Source organism: Typopeltis vanoorti, chromosome 1, assembly GCF_054136105.1.
Source record: "Typopeltis vanoorti isolate ZY-2024b chromosome 1, IOZ_Tvanoo_1.0, whole genome shotgun sequence".
NCBI classification, from domain to species: Eukaryota; Metazoa; Arthropoda; class Arachnida; order Uropygi; family Thelyphonidae; genus Typopeltis; species Typopeltis vanoorti.
Window position 1 is genome coordinate 115,116,334 of NC_143549.1, and position 18,428 is coordinate 115,134,761.

Below are 18,428 nucleotides of genomic sequence, written 5' to 3' on the forward strand. Positions count from 1 at the left end.
GATCTGGAACAGTCAGAGTTTTTTTTTCCGAACTCTCGAAATTGAAAACGAAATTTAAAGGCTCCAATTCGATTCAGTGGATGTTAATCAGAACCTCCGAGCTGAATGTTGTAAGTTTGGTGTTTATCAGCGGAGTTTCAAAAATGTTGCGAATGATGTGAATGCAGATATTGAGTTAAGGGAATATTATATTGCAAATAAATAAATGATTGCTCTTCATATATTTTCTCTTTATTTTTGTGAGAATTTTTGTCATTATTTAACGGCATACTGTGCACATAAATTTTGAATAGGATTTTTAGTGAAAGTTTCTCATTCTTAATTTGTATTTGTGCAGCTTCAACTACTCGTGTGGATCGATTGACTACAAAACCGAGTAAGTACCTCTTTATTGTGTTGCTTGTTTATCAGAAAAATATGTGTTCGAATAAATAATTTTCAAATTGCAACGTATTCACTTTCGGTGAAACATTTTGCTTTACGATTCCAAATGAGAAATTTGTTTTGCCTATTTTCGTCAAACAGTCAAACATAAATTATATAATGAACTACACATTAAATAATTTCTGAAGGATATAAAGACTGCCTTTCATATTTGGTGACAAAAATAGTACTTCTGTTTACAATAAACAGAAGTGTTATCATATTGCTAAAATTATACGATGAGGAGTTTTTCTGGGACACTCCGCACTAGCAAACTTCATTGCACAGTGTAACGGCAAGGGACGTGCGTTCCAAAATATTGCAAAACTAATACAAAAAAATTGCAAAATTAATACACTGACTGCTATACAGTTGACATAGTTAACAATTCAGCTCTAAATATCAATTTCTATTTCTATAGTTATACATTTTAAGGAGAAGATATTTGATCATTTTTGTCGAAGTGGTTTTGAAAGAAAAGTCTAGGAATTATGATGAATGCATTGAAACTGATCACTGGCGATTCTATTATTAGTCAAATGTTTCTATAAAGCAAAGCCAATACAAAAAAATATACAAATAATTTTGAATAATTGCAGAATTGTACAGAAATTCTCTGATATTGCTTGTAACCAGATTTTCTTTGTTACGTGCAAGTAATATTTATTAGCAGAGGGCTCTTGCAGGTATAAAATGAATAACTATAAACAGGATAATATAAACCAATATGTAGCGTTAATCCGTGTATTTCATAGTTAAGTTATAAAAAAAAACTTTCTTGATGAGTTTTCTAAAATAATATAATTTTGCTTCTGTTTTGAAGAATACATCTTGGGAGACTAAATGTTACTGTGAAAGAAGGAACACTAGATTACAAAGAGTGTGGAAAGACATAGTCGGCATTTATTCTGGGAGTTGATTATAAAGTCTAGTGAAAAAATATATATAAAGGGATGTGAAATTCAACAGCAGAATTAAATTTGGAAGTGTGAAATACGCTCATTCGTTTCTTGCTAAGGAAACTTTCTCTTATCGCTTTGTCGTCTTAAAGTATGCTCCTTGTTTTATGGAAAAGAGAATTTCGAAATATGAGAAATGTTTGTAAGCAAAATATTTAAATATATCTTTCGTACAGAAATTGGTTATTACAGGAAGGTTAAATCTTGTTGAAATGTTGGTTTTAGTTGTTTTAAATTATGACCTAAGCTGCTAAAGCCAGCGTAACATGTACGCTAATTGCATTCATTCTACCTGGTCGATTTGTCTGTTCTGTATGATGAATAACAAGAGTTTCGTGGAGGATATATCTGCGACCTGCTTTACAAACTCCTTATAATGGTGGTTTGCATCTTACACTGGATTCACTTCCAAGTCTTTCCAACCAAAAGACACTGCCGTTACTGATTTGGCTACTCCAGAAAAGCGCATATAATTTGGCGACATATGGCCGCATATGATATCCAAAGAAGAAAAGTATAAATTAAAGATACCAAGAAATTATATGCTTGGTTTAATCCGTTACTCAAATGAAAGCAAACAAGTTTGTGCCAGAACTATTTTCAGGACTGGGACAACTCGTTCAACAAGAAGCTTATAACTTCACTTCACTCGCCTTAGTGTCTCCCATAATACAAAGCACATATCCTTACGGGTATGTATAATGTAATGCTATGCATTATGGGAAAGGTCATTACCCAGACCGAATTCCCTGTTTAAGGGACTACTTCTCCAAAAACTCTTGCGATCGGTCAGATCACCCAACAATGAGTGATCATTAACTCAGCGTTGGCTTTCCCCTTCAGTGGCAAGCTTACCCCACCACCAATTAGAGCCATAATCTCAGCGGTGGCCCCACTCAGAGACAGGCAAAATCCTAACCCCAAGCAGAGCCGTTTATATCCCAGGGAACGGACTTCCCCTTCTGCGTAATGCACATCCGTGAGCACCAGAGCTGGAAACAGTAATAGCCGAGCTTCAGTTAAAACTTCATTGTCTACAACCTTGCCAACAACCACATCGGCACAAAAGCAACTCAGTGGGAACAAGACCCGGGGTGATACTAGGGCTGAAGTAATGCATAAATCATATTTCCATATATGAGTTGCCAAAAAGGTGTCACAACTTATTATAAAATTCTCTGGATTAGATAGTGTTGGAAGTTTTTCGATTTGATTATACTATAAATTAAAGATACCAAGAAATTATATATTTGGTTCAATCATTTATCTAAGTGTAAGGAAACAAGTTTACGCCTGAACTGAAAAAAAAAAAGAAGAAAGTATACAGGTGGTCATTATGGCAGTTTAGAAATAGAGCAATTTAAAATTATGGAAACAACCCTGACGTCTATTTCATAAATGCGGTAGTGATAGTATTGCCTAAATTCACATAAAGGGCAGAAAATAAGAAATATCTTTTACTGATTGAAAATTAAACGTGTAAAACACAATAACGTTCACTAGGAAAAAGTTATAAAAGCAAACGTTCCCTTTTGGCAATCAAAATTTTTATTTAAGGAACAAGATATGTGGTTTAGATTGGTCATTATTGAGTTTTGATTTCAGCCTTATAGTGAAAATGTGTATGAAAGTTCTTGTATGTGATAAATACAATCAAGAAAAATTGAAATGAAACATTTATTAGTTGTAAGATGAATATTTAATTCAAAACATATCAAGTAAATTATATCAGGTATATACTGCATAATTAGTATTTTAAGAAATGTTGGTATCAAGAAAACTGTTTTTAATAATGTAGTGATATTTTTATGAAGACTTGTTACTGTTATTTTCCATGAAAAGTCATGTCAGAATAACCTGATGAAATTTGATCCTAGCTTAAGTGCGTATCACTTTGGATGTATTCATAATCATCATTATCCGTATAATGGCAATTTCCCATCTGCAGATATCAATACTATAAAAATGAATTAATGCATGATTTAATAGTCTCAGGTAAGGGATTTAAATACACAAAATGGGTCACTTCTCTCTGAAAGATGCAAGGAAAGAATTGTTTGATTCATGTTCACGCTAATGTAAAGGTAACATTTCGTAAACATTAAACCATATTACAGAACGGTACTTAGAGAAGAACAGTCAAAAAATTCATCGAAGGTTATTTATTTGGAGCTTGTAGTGAATGCCATGAACCGTGTGTTGAATTCTACATCATCATCACCATGTGTTCTCATTTGGTATTGTGAGGAACTTGTGCTGAGAGATGTTCTTGCAAACTAATTTCCCAGAAGGATAGCTATTTCTAAGCAGGGACACTTGCCAACAACCGCATCCGCACAAAAGCAACTCAGTGGGAACAAGCCCTCCATACTGGAATTCAGAGTAACATCTTCTACAATTAGAAGAAGGCAACAATAGGAGATAGCAGGTCAAACAAATCAACGAGGGTCAGGAATTAAAGAAAATTCGGAACAGTAGTAGCATCACGAAAGCAGTAAAGTACACGAATCGTGATATAGAATGTCAGCTGTTCAGTTGCACCGCACATCTTAGAAAATAAACCCGAATACAACGAAAACCGATTATTATGATCATGAATCGGAATTTTAGAATATTTTCAGTATATTACCAATATTTTAATATATCTGAATAGCTAGGAATGTCTGTTAGGAATTCCTTTTGAAACAGGTTACACGCCAACGAGATTATTTATTATAATTTTATTCACATAATTGATACACAGTCAAAACAAGATATCATATAAATAAAAAGATGACTGGTGATTCAGAACAATTCAGATTCTACCCAAGAATCTAAGAATAGTCCGTCAGGTAGCGTCGTAAAATATGTGACTGTTCCAAATAATGCTGTTTTTTGTAAGTTATATGGGGTCACTTCATTGATGTTTAATTGCTGTAAATAGTTGGACAGCTTCTTTGAAGTTGCACCAAGTTCACCGATAACGATTGGAATGACTTTGGTGTGTTTAAGCCACAGTCGGCCAACTTTGTTTGCCAGATCTCGATATTTTGTTATTTTTTCCAGTTCTTTGTTTGTTGATGTTGTTATCACTGGGTATACTGCAATATCGATAATCCAAACCTGTCGATGTTCGATAATTGTGATGTGAGGTCTATTGTGTTCCAAATGCCGATCAGTTTGTATTCTAAAGTCCCTGAGAATTTTTGCTGTTTTACTGTTTCGTTTTCCAATGCCAATGAGCTATTTAGGCTACTTGATCATGGTGGTATTTATAGTCAGTTTGAGTTATTTTGCTGCAGGCACTGATTAGATGTTCTACTGTTATTATTGATGTTGAAAATTTTTGCTTTGATCGCATTAGTTTGTAATGCCTGTTCTTGAGCTGCTAGAATAAATCCTTCTGTTTCCTTTTTAATGTATCCGTGTTGTAGCCATTGCCCTGTCTTGTTTATTATTATTATTATTATTATTATTATTATTATTATTATTATTATTATTATTATTATTATTATTATTATTATTTTCAGAGAGAATTATTTAAATTTAACACATTTGTTTTCAAACTGTGGAAGAATAATTAATTTATTTTTGGTTTTGAATGAACATATCGATTTCTTCTATCACTCCATTTTTAGTTCGGCATTGCAGTTCGGATAGCTCCGAATGGGTTTTCTTCGATGGGTTTTGCTACAGCTTAAGACAGAGAATACTACAGTGGCATTATGCATTAAAAGAATGTCAAAAAGTTGACGCTTTACTCGTATCCATTCACTCTGAGAGAACTCTGGATTTTTTGGTAACATTGGTAAGTAGCATTTTCTTTCTCAGTTAAGAATTTTGAAAATACTATTAACTAATTCAGAAAACGAAACCCAGAATTAGATACCAAACTGTACTATTTCATAATGAGAAACACTTTGCAAAATTATATGAATATGATGAATATTATATATATATATATATATATATATATATATAATATTCATCTTATGCATAAATTGTTAAGCCGTGATCTGAGACCAACGACATCTCGCACATAAATGACATCGACGACATATAAACTTAATGACTTATTAATCCAATCAAATACCATTTCTGCCTCTTTCGTATGAGACTAGCGACATTATCGTGTGAACCTTTCGTATGGAACAAAATTAATTAGAAACGCCCTAAAATGTTTCATGTGTCTACGAGAGAAATCGAACAGCCCTTGTCACTGAAATTATTATCGCATCCAGATGCAATATCAAGAGTTTCGAATGTTGATTACTGTATAACATGAATTAATAAAACTTCAAATTATATATTACAGAATGTAAATTAGCATTTTTAAATTGTGAAGAATATAGCCATAATTTATCCAATTCCGAAATTTTTTGTCATTACTTAACCATTATTTTACTTCCTAGCTTTGAAATATTTCCAAATTCCTCTTCAGATGTATCATGAATTTCATGATACATCTGATTCATGATACATCTGACACTTGCTACATCTAATTTCATGATTATCATAAATTTCTCTCCTCTCACTAAGAAATTCCCATTTTCATCAATTCTGCCTTTTCTTGAAGCCTTGATGTTCACAAAATAATCATATTGTAATGGCCTCTTTTCTGAAAGAAACTATCCCAAAAGATCCTAGCGAATAGTGTCAGTGCTAAAGAAATCCAGAAACTTCGGCTTCATGCATTCCAGTGCATCGGAAGTAGTGAACTACAGTAGTGACGTCGGTGGAAGAAGTTAAGATAGAATACGTTTTGAGGACGAATATGACTCTATTTGTCTGTAAAATTACTTCGTAAAATTCGTCAGTATTTTACTCAGTAAAATAATAAGTAAATTATAAAATTATAACAGTATTTACGATGCTTCTACGTTTGCCTACCAAAATTGGTCTTAAGGAGGTAAGAATATCCTAAATTTGGTAAAACAAAAAACATGCTAACATCAGAGAAAGAAAGAAAAAAAAAAAAACATTAATTTACTTATTATGAAGGAGACAGTTATATAATCGGATTGTAATGGCCTCGTTTCTGAAAGAAACTATCCCAAAAGATCCTAGCGAATAGTGTTGTGCTAAAGAAATCCAGAAGCTTCAGCTTTATGCTTAACATTAAACCATATTACAGAACGGTACTTAGAGAAGAACAGTCCAAAAAATTCGTCGAAGGTTATTTATTTGGAGCTTGTAGTGAATTTCGTGAACCGTGTGTTGAATTCTAATTCATCATCACCATGTGTTCTCATTTGTTATTGTAAGCAACATGTGCTGAGAGATAGTTTCTATAGTTTTAGTGTTCTTGCAAACTAAGTTCCCAAAAGGACAGCAGGTGTTTTATTAACTGAGAAATTGCATTCAAAAATCAGATTAATCTTCTTAGTATTCTTCTCAGCAAGGATTAGACATTTACCTGTTCTGTCTTTACAGGATTTCCGTATTGCAGGTAATCTTCTCTTTTTTCCTTTTTGGTCTACATTTTTCCACTTCTTTCGCTAAGCGATATGTTTTCATCCTATATAAATGCTTTTCTGATTTCTTTTTATGCCGTTTGATCTCTTCATTTAAGTTGTAAATATTAACTGTCTTCTACCGTCTTCATTTTTATACAGTCTAATTTTGTGCATCTTTTATTTAATATACATCTTTAATGTACATCTTTGTTCTTTAAAATCTCCTTTCTGTTGTTTATATTTTACTTTAATCTTTCCTTTTAACAGGCCATGTTTCTGAATGATATAAAAGAGTGGAATTGACCATTATTATATAAAATATTAGTTGGTTTCTCCTCTTGTTTTTATTCATTCAAACATAAATCTTCTTTCTTTAAATAGAAGAGCCAAAATTATTATAGAAAGAATAATTTCGACTCGACTTCCATCTAAATTGTTAAAGCTATTTCTCCAAATTGATAACTACCAGTGTAACTATAACGTTTATTCTTCTTTGTCCTAATGTAGTATTAAATGTTTAATTTATGTTTAATTAATGTTTAATTAAATGTATAATTTACGTTTACGCGTTAATCTGCATTTCACCATGCGGGTATTTGAAATCGAATATGATTTCGGTTAATCCTTATCCCCAAGTTTCCTTTTTCTGAATATTACATGAGTTCTTCTGGCTGGATTGCCCGTTTTCATGGACGAAAAAACATGCATTTACTGAAGACCAGCCTTTCATTTTCCTATGAACTTGGATAACTAACCGTTTGATGGAAAGCACCCGATAAAAGATCTTCACCTCATAGACGGAATTCGAACCCCAAATATTTCCAACCAAAGGGTTCGTTTAATCCATAAGAGATTCAACCGAATGTATTATGCTGAATTAAAGTTTAAAACATAGCCAATATTTAGAAATCTATATACCGTTCGACTATACCTCTATAGTCATTGGAAAAACAAAATCAAAATCGACAAAACAATGAGACGTTTTTAAGACATTCCTATTCTAGTTCAAAAACTTAAGTGAAACATAAAGAATATTAAGGATGAAATTGCTACTTCCATCTCGGCATGGCATACGAATAATCGAAGAATAAACAAAAACGATTTTGGTGAACAAAGAGTTTGCCATAAATAAAAAATTTAAAAAAAATAATAATAAATAAACTAATTCAAAAATATCTATTCAAAATTATCAAATGTAAGATGCGATTATTTGTAGAGAAAAACAGATTGCGGCGAACGTTTTCAATATTAGCCCAAAACTTGCTCGCTTCAAAGTTAAGGAAATTACTACACTTGAAATTACTGCAATTTCATTTTTTAAAGAAAGATAGAAAATAAAACTTATGAATCATTTTTAATTTTTTCATCATATAATTATATCTTATTACATTTCTAATGCTAAATAACAAATATAAGATGTTAAATAAAAGCAATAATGATCAAGGAAAGGAAGACGTAGTTAAAACATTTAACGCTAAACATGAAACTAATCTACCTGAATGGCAAGTAATTCAAGTAGTGCCATACGAACAACACCGCAATGGGTCACTGAACAACACGTCTCGTTTGTTTCTGTGGTCCAACTACGGTTTTATTAACTAACTAGATAAGGGAGACGTGGAGGAATTATTCGCGTCATTAGCGAATGCATAGAGAAAACAAAAAAAGCGATCACTTTTTAGAGATGGTAAGAGCAGAATAGGAACTGATACCAGATATATAGAAAGGTATTTTTGGATATTTTGCAGAAAAGAGAAGGGCTAATAATAATGTCAAACACATGATGGATTTCTGTTCACGACATGGGTGATCATTAGAAACCCATTGTGCACCACAAAGATGTGTATAAATTCACCCTAACAGAAAAGTAAGAAAAAAAAAAGAAAAAGACTAACTGACTAAGTTCTTGTTGGTAATAATATCTGAAATATCATTCACTCACTTACTTTAATAAATAACAAAATTAACCTTACTGTAATGAGAGAATACATTCCAATATTTATTGCAAAAATTAGACCACTATTTAACCCAGGTTCGGTTCTCTCAAAAATGTGTCTTGCAGTACAGTATAAAAAATGGCATATATTAATGGCTAATCAAAAACTTCACCTTTTCACTCAGCCTGTACTATAGCCCGAAGCAAGTGCAAAGTTATCATCCAATACAATCTGAAAAGAAAACATGCAATAAGCTTGAAAACTGATGAATACGCACTCAAGCCTTATTTTCGCATCTCACATGCTGATGGTACGAAGACAACTCACTTCCTGCAGTACCATGAATTACTCATCGTGCGTCTATTCAAATATTTCACGAGGACTACGAAAGAATCCTCATTATTACCAATAAAAGACATATTTTGTCTAGATCAGTGATGAGCAACCTTTAATCTTCGCTGGGTCACAATTGAAAACCTAATATACAATGAAAAGTGTTTTTTTTTTTAAATTTGATTTGCTTTTTATTACTAATACTTTCAATATACACACCGGTTTGCGTATATAATATTTTAATCAAAAGAAATTAAATAGCTGCTGAAATTTAATTAATGAGATATTTGACTCCGTTTTTCATCAACAAACTTCCAATATTGGGAAGTATGTTTGAAATTGCAACTCTAATACAATTTTTAGTCATTCGTGATCAAGGCGATTTCGACGATTAGTTTTTAAAATTTTCATTTTCGAAAAGAGTTGTTCACGCATATATGTACTAACAATAAACTCATTATTTGCCTGGAATAGGTAGCCAGCAATGGAAATTTATCAGTTGGAAAGTAGCTCTTAAAAATCAATAAGACTAACATTTTGAAACTTATTTCTTAGTTCAGTGTTGCTTTGCCAATCAATTATTTCCATTTGAAATTCTTCGCGACTCCTTTCACCATCTATACTAAAGTGTGATGATAAAATATCAAAATTAGTCCCATTTTCAATTACGTTTTTTAACTGTGAACTGACTTCTTTCTGTAGTCTCTGTGTATGTTTTCGTTTCAAGTAGATTTTCTTTTCTCAAAATTGGAAAATGAGCTATTATTAGATTCCAGTTGCCGATTCCAGATTTTAGTTTGTTTTCAAAGGCTTATATTTTATATTTGTTTTCAAAGGCTTGATTAGTAAGTTTGTTCTAACAAACTTATTAATCAAGCCTAAACTTATTAATGAAATGATAAGTTTACGTTTGATTAAATTCTGGAAACGAAGAATAACTGAATATTCGCTTTCCATATCTCAAAAATCCTTAATTTCACGATAATTCAGTCCTCGATGTAATAAAATTTTCAACTATAATGATCGGCGGAACAACATTGGATATTTTCAAAACTTTTTCACTCAAAACATTTGGTACAAAATGTATGATAAATAATTCTTTTTCCTCCTGTTAATCTTTTTATGTCTTTGGATAATAATCCAGACAGACCGCCATTCACACTATACATGAATCAAACTCTATTTTTTGTTATACCGATGATCTTTTCTATTGGGATATTTAATTGATTAAGAACAGTTTTCAGTTCGCTGTAAATATCTTTTCTGTAGATATGTCCAAGCGGTAGTACTTCCTTTGAATGGAACTAAAGATGCAAGATCTTCGGTGATGTTAAAACTGGAATCTGTTCCTCTCAAAAAGACAGCAAGTCGTACTGTATCACTAATATCGCAGCTTTCATCCAATTCCTAAGAAATCCATTCCTCTAAGTTAGAAATATATCCCTGCGAAATTGTATCGCAGGGATGTATTTTCGAAATTATATCTTTTTAATCACGGAAAGCTACCGCTAGTAAGCATTGTTTTACTATTTCTCCATCAAAAAACGATTTCATTCTTTCTGCCAAAATTTTACTAACAATGTAGCTTGCACGAACTGCAGTATATAGTTAAAATAACATTTTCTTTTGCAGTTGATTCACTTTGACTTTGCGCAACTATCTTGCAAATTGTCACATTTTGAATAATGTTTTCTTTTGTTTTGTAATGCTTATTGCTGTTATATTCCCAGATATCTTTTCACACCATATCAAGAAAACTGCATTGTCTTTTATTCAAGTAAAAATATAGTCGCATCTCCATTTTTCGTTAAACTGAGAATTTCTCCACACCTTGCGTTTTCTAGATATTGAATTCATTGATTAAACGCAGAGTTCTGTTTGTAAAATAAATAAAAAAACATTTTGTAAAGAAACAATTTTTTTAAAAGAAAACATTATATTTCCGTTATCAATTTATAATTTGCTTAGGTTTTGAAAGAATTTGTATCGATAAGTTTATTCAAGAATAATGCAACTAATTACATATATAGTATGACGACTCGTGCGTGACTGAAAATGCAAAGGCGAATGGCACAATCGTGGGAACTATCGTCGCGAGCAAATCTTTTTCCAGTGACCTCTTAATGTGTGTGTGTCATATTGATATCACATTGTGCCTTTTGCTAAAATTTTTACATTTCGACTAAATGAAGTGCAACGTTTCGGTGGGCCGTGGGCCGCAAGTTACTAGTTGGAAGTTGCTCATCACTGGTCTAGATGTTATCCATCCATCCATCCATCCATCCATCCATCCATCCATCCATCCATCCATCCATCCATCCATCCATCCATCCATCCAGTTATTCTACTCAAATCTTATGTTGCATAAATAATATCCAACCTCTATCACATGTATTAGCTCATATAATCATCTGGAATTCGACAAACAACGTATGGACGCAAGCCTATCCAGCCTACTGCAGAAAAAGGTAGATAAATGTCAGTAATCGCAAATGTAATTATCAATACTTTTAACAGATTATTAACAATAAAAAGATTCTTCACTACCTTGCAGACGCATCATTTAATTAGTGATACGAATATGGAGTATGTATAGAATAATTAGGGATATGGATTCTGCTCAGAATAAATATGGATTGTACGATTTTTTTTTTACAGCACATCGCCTTGCTAACCTTAAAACCTCCTCATATTTCCAAGCGAATTAATGGTTATGATATCGAGACAATTTCATCATATTAGCTGATTCCTTTTCCGTTGATTGCTTGGCATGGGCAATATCTTATTCTCATCAGATTTCTTTATCACTGCTGGAGTATCTCTCTCTCTCTCTCTCTCTCTCTGTCTCTGTCATGTCATATCCTTCCTCCAATGCATTAACGGGTTTCTCTCTCTTTAATAATTTATTCTTCAATATTTGTCCATAATCAGTGTCTTGAGTCTTGAGACTTCACGCCCTCATCACTCTCACTTAAGGAGAAAATAGAAAAGACCAAAATTATCATTTTCCTCAGTCACAATGCTGTCTTATCATTTACAATAAAAATCTCACTTCACATCATCTTATATTTTAATATTCCAATTTTTATTCAGCATCAGTTTCTTTTTCTCCTTCTTTGGCTGACATTCACATTCAAATTAGCTAGAAAAAAGTATATTACATCTAGAACCTACTCGGCCTCCAAACAGCTCAGTATTTCGTTTGCTTTAAAGTTCTCCAATCCAACCACTATCAATCGTATATCAGAACAATATCATAAAATTGTTCTTATATTTGGAGTGATCTCATCTGATGCTTCCATAAGACTTTTGATTGTGTACAGAAGTGGGCAATCCGCTATAATATGCAATCCCTTTCTAACTCGTTGCTCCGGATAGTTCTTCACAGATACTTTTCTAGCACTGTCCTACGAACTTGTCTTCCATTACCCCTCTTTCCTCTAATTAATTACGTAGCACTAGCACGAGCATCCCATGGTTAAAATCGATAAAAATTCCAATTACACAGTATATCGAGTAAACTATCCAATTTCTTCCGTCATTTCATCTACCTCTGTTCTTTCGAACATTCTATACATCATATTGTTTCTTCCAATGAATACCACCTCCCTCCTTTTCAAGAAACTTGCTAATGAATCTTACTTTCTCCTTATCCGCTTACTTACACATGACAGGATTTATATAATATGTCTTGTGATCTCTCATGTGTATAGATTAGCAGAAGAAACCGTCGACTTAAAGTAAACCTTTGGTTTTCATATTTCGTGCATTTGAAACTGTCTTTCAGTATTTTAAACTTTTTTGCATTTCATTTTATTCATGTTCGTTGTCAGCAAGAGACATATATATGGAAGTCATAGACGTATGAGAAAGAAATAGCTAAATTATGTCGTACATAATTCTTATACTAGTTACGTATGTTATACTAGAAGATCACTAAACGGTTTTTTATTATTTCGTTTAGGTAGTAATACCTAATTGTCATCAAAGAATAGAGTAAATTTTTAATTAGAGCTTAGAAGTTTACTTATTAACATTGTTAGGCATTTTAAAGAAATAGGGAGGATATTGAAAACCTATCAATAAAGGGACAGATTATGTGTTTTGTTTTTCATCGCAAAACAGAAAACCTAGTCCTGCAATACTTGAGAGTTAACAGAACTTTTCCCAACTAGGTTTCTTTTGACATACTTTGATTTTATCTGGACTGTTTCGCCTTTGTTTATTCCATCAACCAACTCTTCTAATATGGCGAATATTCGTCCTAATGTTCGTCTAATATTTAGACGAACATTAGGACAAATATTAGAAAGAACACGAATGCTTTCGTGTTCTTTCTAATATTTAACGATAAGTTATAACGAATAACGATAAGTATTCGTTATAACTTATCGCAGGATAATATTTGGAAATTTAGGTTGGTGGGAATGACTCCGCTCTTCATTGAGGTGGTCAGTCAAAATTGATATTAACGAAATTCTTGCATGTCATATTGCATTATAAACTCAAACTGTTATTACTTAGTATTCTTGTTGATATTAAACGTAAGTGAGAATTTAAGTTACAGAACTTCAGAGTTTTTTTTATTCTTCTTCTCAAGTAAAACGATCATCATAAACTGGAAATAATAGATTAATATAGGTGGGAATTTAAAATTGTCGTTTAAATACTAGTTCGTATTTTGCTTCTAGGTTTCTAATTTCTCGGCTATAGACAAGGAGGTATGGATTGGCCTCAATGCTTTAGAATTTGATGGCGCGTACGAGTGGTGTGACGGATCTCCGCTCAATTTTATAAAGATGCATAATCCAAGCAACGAGACCAGTCAAGAAATATGCGTCAGTATGTCAGTCGATTCAGGTAAGCAAATATTAAAGTGAGAATTTTATTGATTTGTGTATACGCATTCACTAATACAAAGGGATAGAGTTTGTTGTCTTAGTCAATATGTTGGGACCTCAGATTACAGGTATTAGTGAGACCTGGCTATTAGAATCAGACCTACTAACTGGTATCGAGTGTCAAGGGTACATTATTTTTAGGAAGGATAGAGAGGATAGGAGAGGAGGCGGTGTGCTGCTAATGATATCGGATGACTCGAATCCAGTTAGAGTCGAGGCCTCTCACTGTAGCACTACTACTAACAGTACTTTTTGTACTGTTAGTAGTAGTAGTGCTAGAGTCAGAGGGGAACTCTAACTGTAGCAGAGTTCCCCTCTGCTACAGTCTTTTATTGGGAACAGGGAAGATTCCTCAGGAATCTTCCCTGTTCCCCATAAAATATTGCAAACTAATCACACATGGGCAGACCTTATCCGGTACTACTTGGGTTTTCATCTTCCCCTTTGGAGTTAATGATTACAAAGGTCCAAAAGCTAAGATTGTTCCTGAATACTACACACTCTGTGCTTAACTCTAAAACACTCCGGAATTGACGTTCTTTTCATTAAAAAAAATAAAATTTGCTATAAAGAAATCTTTAGTCTCTTTCGCTGCCAAGTTCCACAGTTGGGTACGTTGGGTACTGATAGCAATATTTTCTTTCATAACTTGATGAAGTTCCAAGGGTATCCTAACAGGAAGGGTCTTGCTTGGATATGGTCGCCTTTCAGTCATTGCCATCAAACGGAGGTACTTTAACATCGGAAATCCAATCTGTGACATATGTTACCAATTGGAAACAGTAGAACATGCATTCTACAGCTGCCCTCTTGCTCTGCGTATTTGGAACAGATTATGTAAATAATCTGTTCCAAATACGCAGTTTCTAAGTTTTCGCTGTTTCTAAGTTTTCGTTAGCTGAGAATATGACCAATTCATCAGCAAAGATATCTATCTTTATTTCTTTATTTATATTTTTGTCTAAATGTTTGAGTAAATGGAAAACAAAACTGGTGTACTCTTAAAATGCCGCCTTTAGGGAGTACTGTCTTACTTTGACTTTCTTGGAAAGATATTATTTATTCTAATTCGAAGTGTTCTATTTCTTAGAAAGTCATAAATACAATTTAGAAGAGCTTTTCCTTCTGTTTCACAAACTTTGGAAAAGAGTTTCTGACTCCACACCTTGTTAAGGCATTGCTAATAGCTACAAAAACTGCAATGGTGGATTTGGTAGGTTTGATTTGACCTGAAAATTATCTTTAATTGACTGGGTTAAGTAGAAAACTTGATCGTGTCATTTTTGGGTTTAGGTTAGTAGGGGTACGATTGCTTCCTACTGGTTCAAAAACAGACCAAACAGCTTTGCCATGAAAATCTGGAGACACTGCAGTAATATCTTGTACATCTTTTGTACCATAAGAATGAGACAGATAAATGGGTTTTCGACTGTTGAGAGTTATTATTCCTGTTTTATCTAAGAAATTACTCAGGCTTTTTCCTCTTGAGTTTATTTCCTTAAAACCACATATCAATTCATATCTCCTACGATAATGGAATTTTCTTAAATGAGATGTGATAGAGTGGAAAGATTTGGTCCAGGCTTGTTAGGAGGATGATAACAATTGAATATGTTTAATGGACTTTTACTTGGGTCCAGTATTTGGTTTCCTTGTATTTCAGTTCCTTCTTCTACTATGTCTAGCTCAACAACTTTATATGACACGTTTCGGAATAGCTCAGAAGACCTTCTCCATTTTGGTCAGTAGACTTATCTTGCCATATGATATCACATATTTTAATGTTTAGTCTGCTGGTTGTTGAAGTTTGGTTTCCTGGATGCAAATAATATCAGCATCATGTTTGTCAGCTAGTAGTAATGGTTCGTTTAATTTTTCTTTGCTTGTTGGAGTAACAATACAATTTAAATTACATTGGATGATATTAATATCTCTTGTAATGAGTGGAATGTTTTCTCATTTCTCAACTCTGACATCATTTCCAAATCAACAGTGGCACAGACTTCCACGTACCCAGTAGCATAGCTATAATCACTAAAATTTGTCTCCATGATGGAAAAAAAGAAATGCTGCTGTTGTTAGAATATCCAGAGGGCACCACAAGGAGCTGACACCATGCTCTCCATCGAAATTTTCAGATCAAAATATCTAAATCTAAATCTAACCAATCTACATTCATATGAGTTGTATTTTGCCCCTTTTTGATAAGAGAGCTAAACTAACTACGACAATTTTTTTCTTACTTTCTTTGTCCACATCAAGAAAAATTAAAAGTACAGATCCTAGTCCTTAAAATCAATACAGTACAAATCAATAACACTTTAAAATATTTATAATTTATTCTTCTTATTAACGAATCCATTATACGGTAATTCAGAAAATTTTATAATAATATTATATGGTCGTTATATCCGTTTGAATGTATTAAAAGCAGAAGAAAATGTATTTATGATATAACTTATGTATTAATAAAATATATTAGAACGTTCATCCGAACTAAGAAATGAAATTACGCATTAGTGTTTTCATTAATTGTAGCTGCAGATTCCATAAACATTCTCTCTGGTTTAATCCTGCTGCAATCAAACATGGCGTTTTGCTAATCGATACTGCGGGTGATGTCGGAAGCACAGCCGTCAATTCTGATTGTCCATTTGTTATTGCAGAGGATTTCGTGTGTGTGTGTGTGTGTGTGTGTGCGTGCAGTCACAGAGTATTAGTTGTATTAAACATGTACATATCGCATGTATATACGCATTCATGTTGAGAATTGTGAATTGTGAATTTTCCATACGTAATGGAATGCACAAATTATATAAAAAAGAACTGATCCTCAGCTATGTAAAGTTGGGAAACACTGTTCTCGAAATTTTTCCGATCGAGTATAGCCAAACTGGAGTTGTAAAGAACTCTGAAGACTCCAGAAACTAATAAAGGAAGAACTCGATCGTTTGGTGAGCAGATGAAATATAGATACATTAACGAGAATGGGAAGCTGTATGTCGGCTCTATTTCTTCAACGTTTCTGCAGTACGTTCAACAGGAAGACAGATAAGCTTAGTGATCCAGCTTAGAAATTATAGACATGAACTGAAAGCGCTATCACTTCAATAAATCTTGAGAGCTCCACTGAGGCTAGATAATACGCTTATCGGCACTACGTCCTTTTCTCGGTTTTAAAATTGGAATCTTTGCACCGAAAAGTTTCCATATTATGGAAAAACTAAACATTTAAAGTAATGTTAAATTAACCAGAAGTAAACAGCAAGTAAAATACCCTATAGCCGTATATATAGTTAACCCTCACAGATCATAATATATCACTCGGCCAACTAGGAAAAGTATCTCTAATTATATGTATTAAACTCTGAATAAATCTCAGACATAGCATTAAACTGTTATGTCCCAATTTACGATTTCTACTCTAATCTTACAAATTCCTTTTATCTATATTCTTCTAACTTCTATGCCCGAGATTTTACCAAACCTCATACTAATATCTAAGTTATTGCTCCCCGTAGTACCCCTAATATTTGTATTTATACTGCGCCTTTTGGGATATTTAGTTTAGGATATTACATACATAAACAAGGAGAAAGAACTCAAATATATCTGAAAGTGTAACTATTGCAGTCGTGACACTTAACTCGATTCTCAACTTAAATTTTCCGCGTGACTAAGTACAATATTTTCAAGTGGTTATCAACTGCACCATTTATGTTGTCATAAATAGGGAGAAAGTCAATCTCGAATATATCTCTTAGTATTTAAATATTATTGCAGTCGTGACTCTTAATCTCTTTCCTCAACATTAAATTTTCCCGCGTGATTAGGTACGATGATTTTAAGCGGTGCATTGGATTAGCAACATCAGACAACTCTTTAATCACTGAACAAAAGGTTTATTAAGTTTCTAAACATGTTACAATTCAAATACTAAACTAAAATACTTATAGACTAACATTAAATTATTACAAGCAATATGGCTATTTGTGATTATGCCGTCATATATATTAATTCATAAATTCACCTGATCAATTCACACTATCTGATTATTCATACTGAAGTAGATTAACAAATCATTCACTGCTAACACATACCATACCATACTTGTGACATTTCAATTATTTTATACATTACATTAGGCATTCAATTCTTAGGATACGTAATTACTTAATTTACACTATTCTGTTATACCGTTATTTGCACTAACACACAAATATGTCATTTAAATATCTTGTGCAATATAATAGACATGCAAAAATACCTTAGGACTCTTAATCATTCACAAATCTTTAATACTATTCAATCTACACATAACACATTCTATCATACACTAAAGTCCTAGTATAACTTCAACAGTTCTGTATTGAAATCACGATACTTTTCACAGACAAATTTCTAGCTAACATAGGTTATGATTTACAGTACCTTTCTTGA

At 32.8% G+C, this 18,428-nt stretch overlaps 1 protein-coding gene across 1 annotated transcript in view; it reads left to right on the plus strand.

The window, feature by feature from the left end:
• Positions 1–6,231: 6,231 nt before the first annotated feature.
• Positions 6,232–18,428, plus strand: part of LOC150110332 (macrophage mannose receptor 1-like) — a 54,023-nt gene continuing 41,826 nt past the window's right edge. The window contains exons 1-2 of the mRNA XM_090396021.1: positions 6,232–6,270; positions 13,779–13,947. Coding sequence (XP_090252147.1) covers positions 6,232–6,270; positions 13,779–13,947 — 208 coding nt within the window. The remainder of the gene's footprint in view (positions 6,271–13,778; positions 13,948–18,428) is intronic.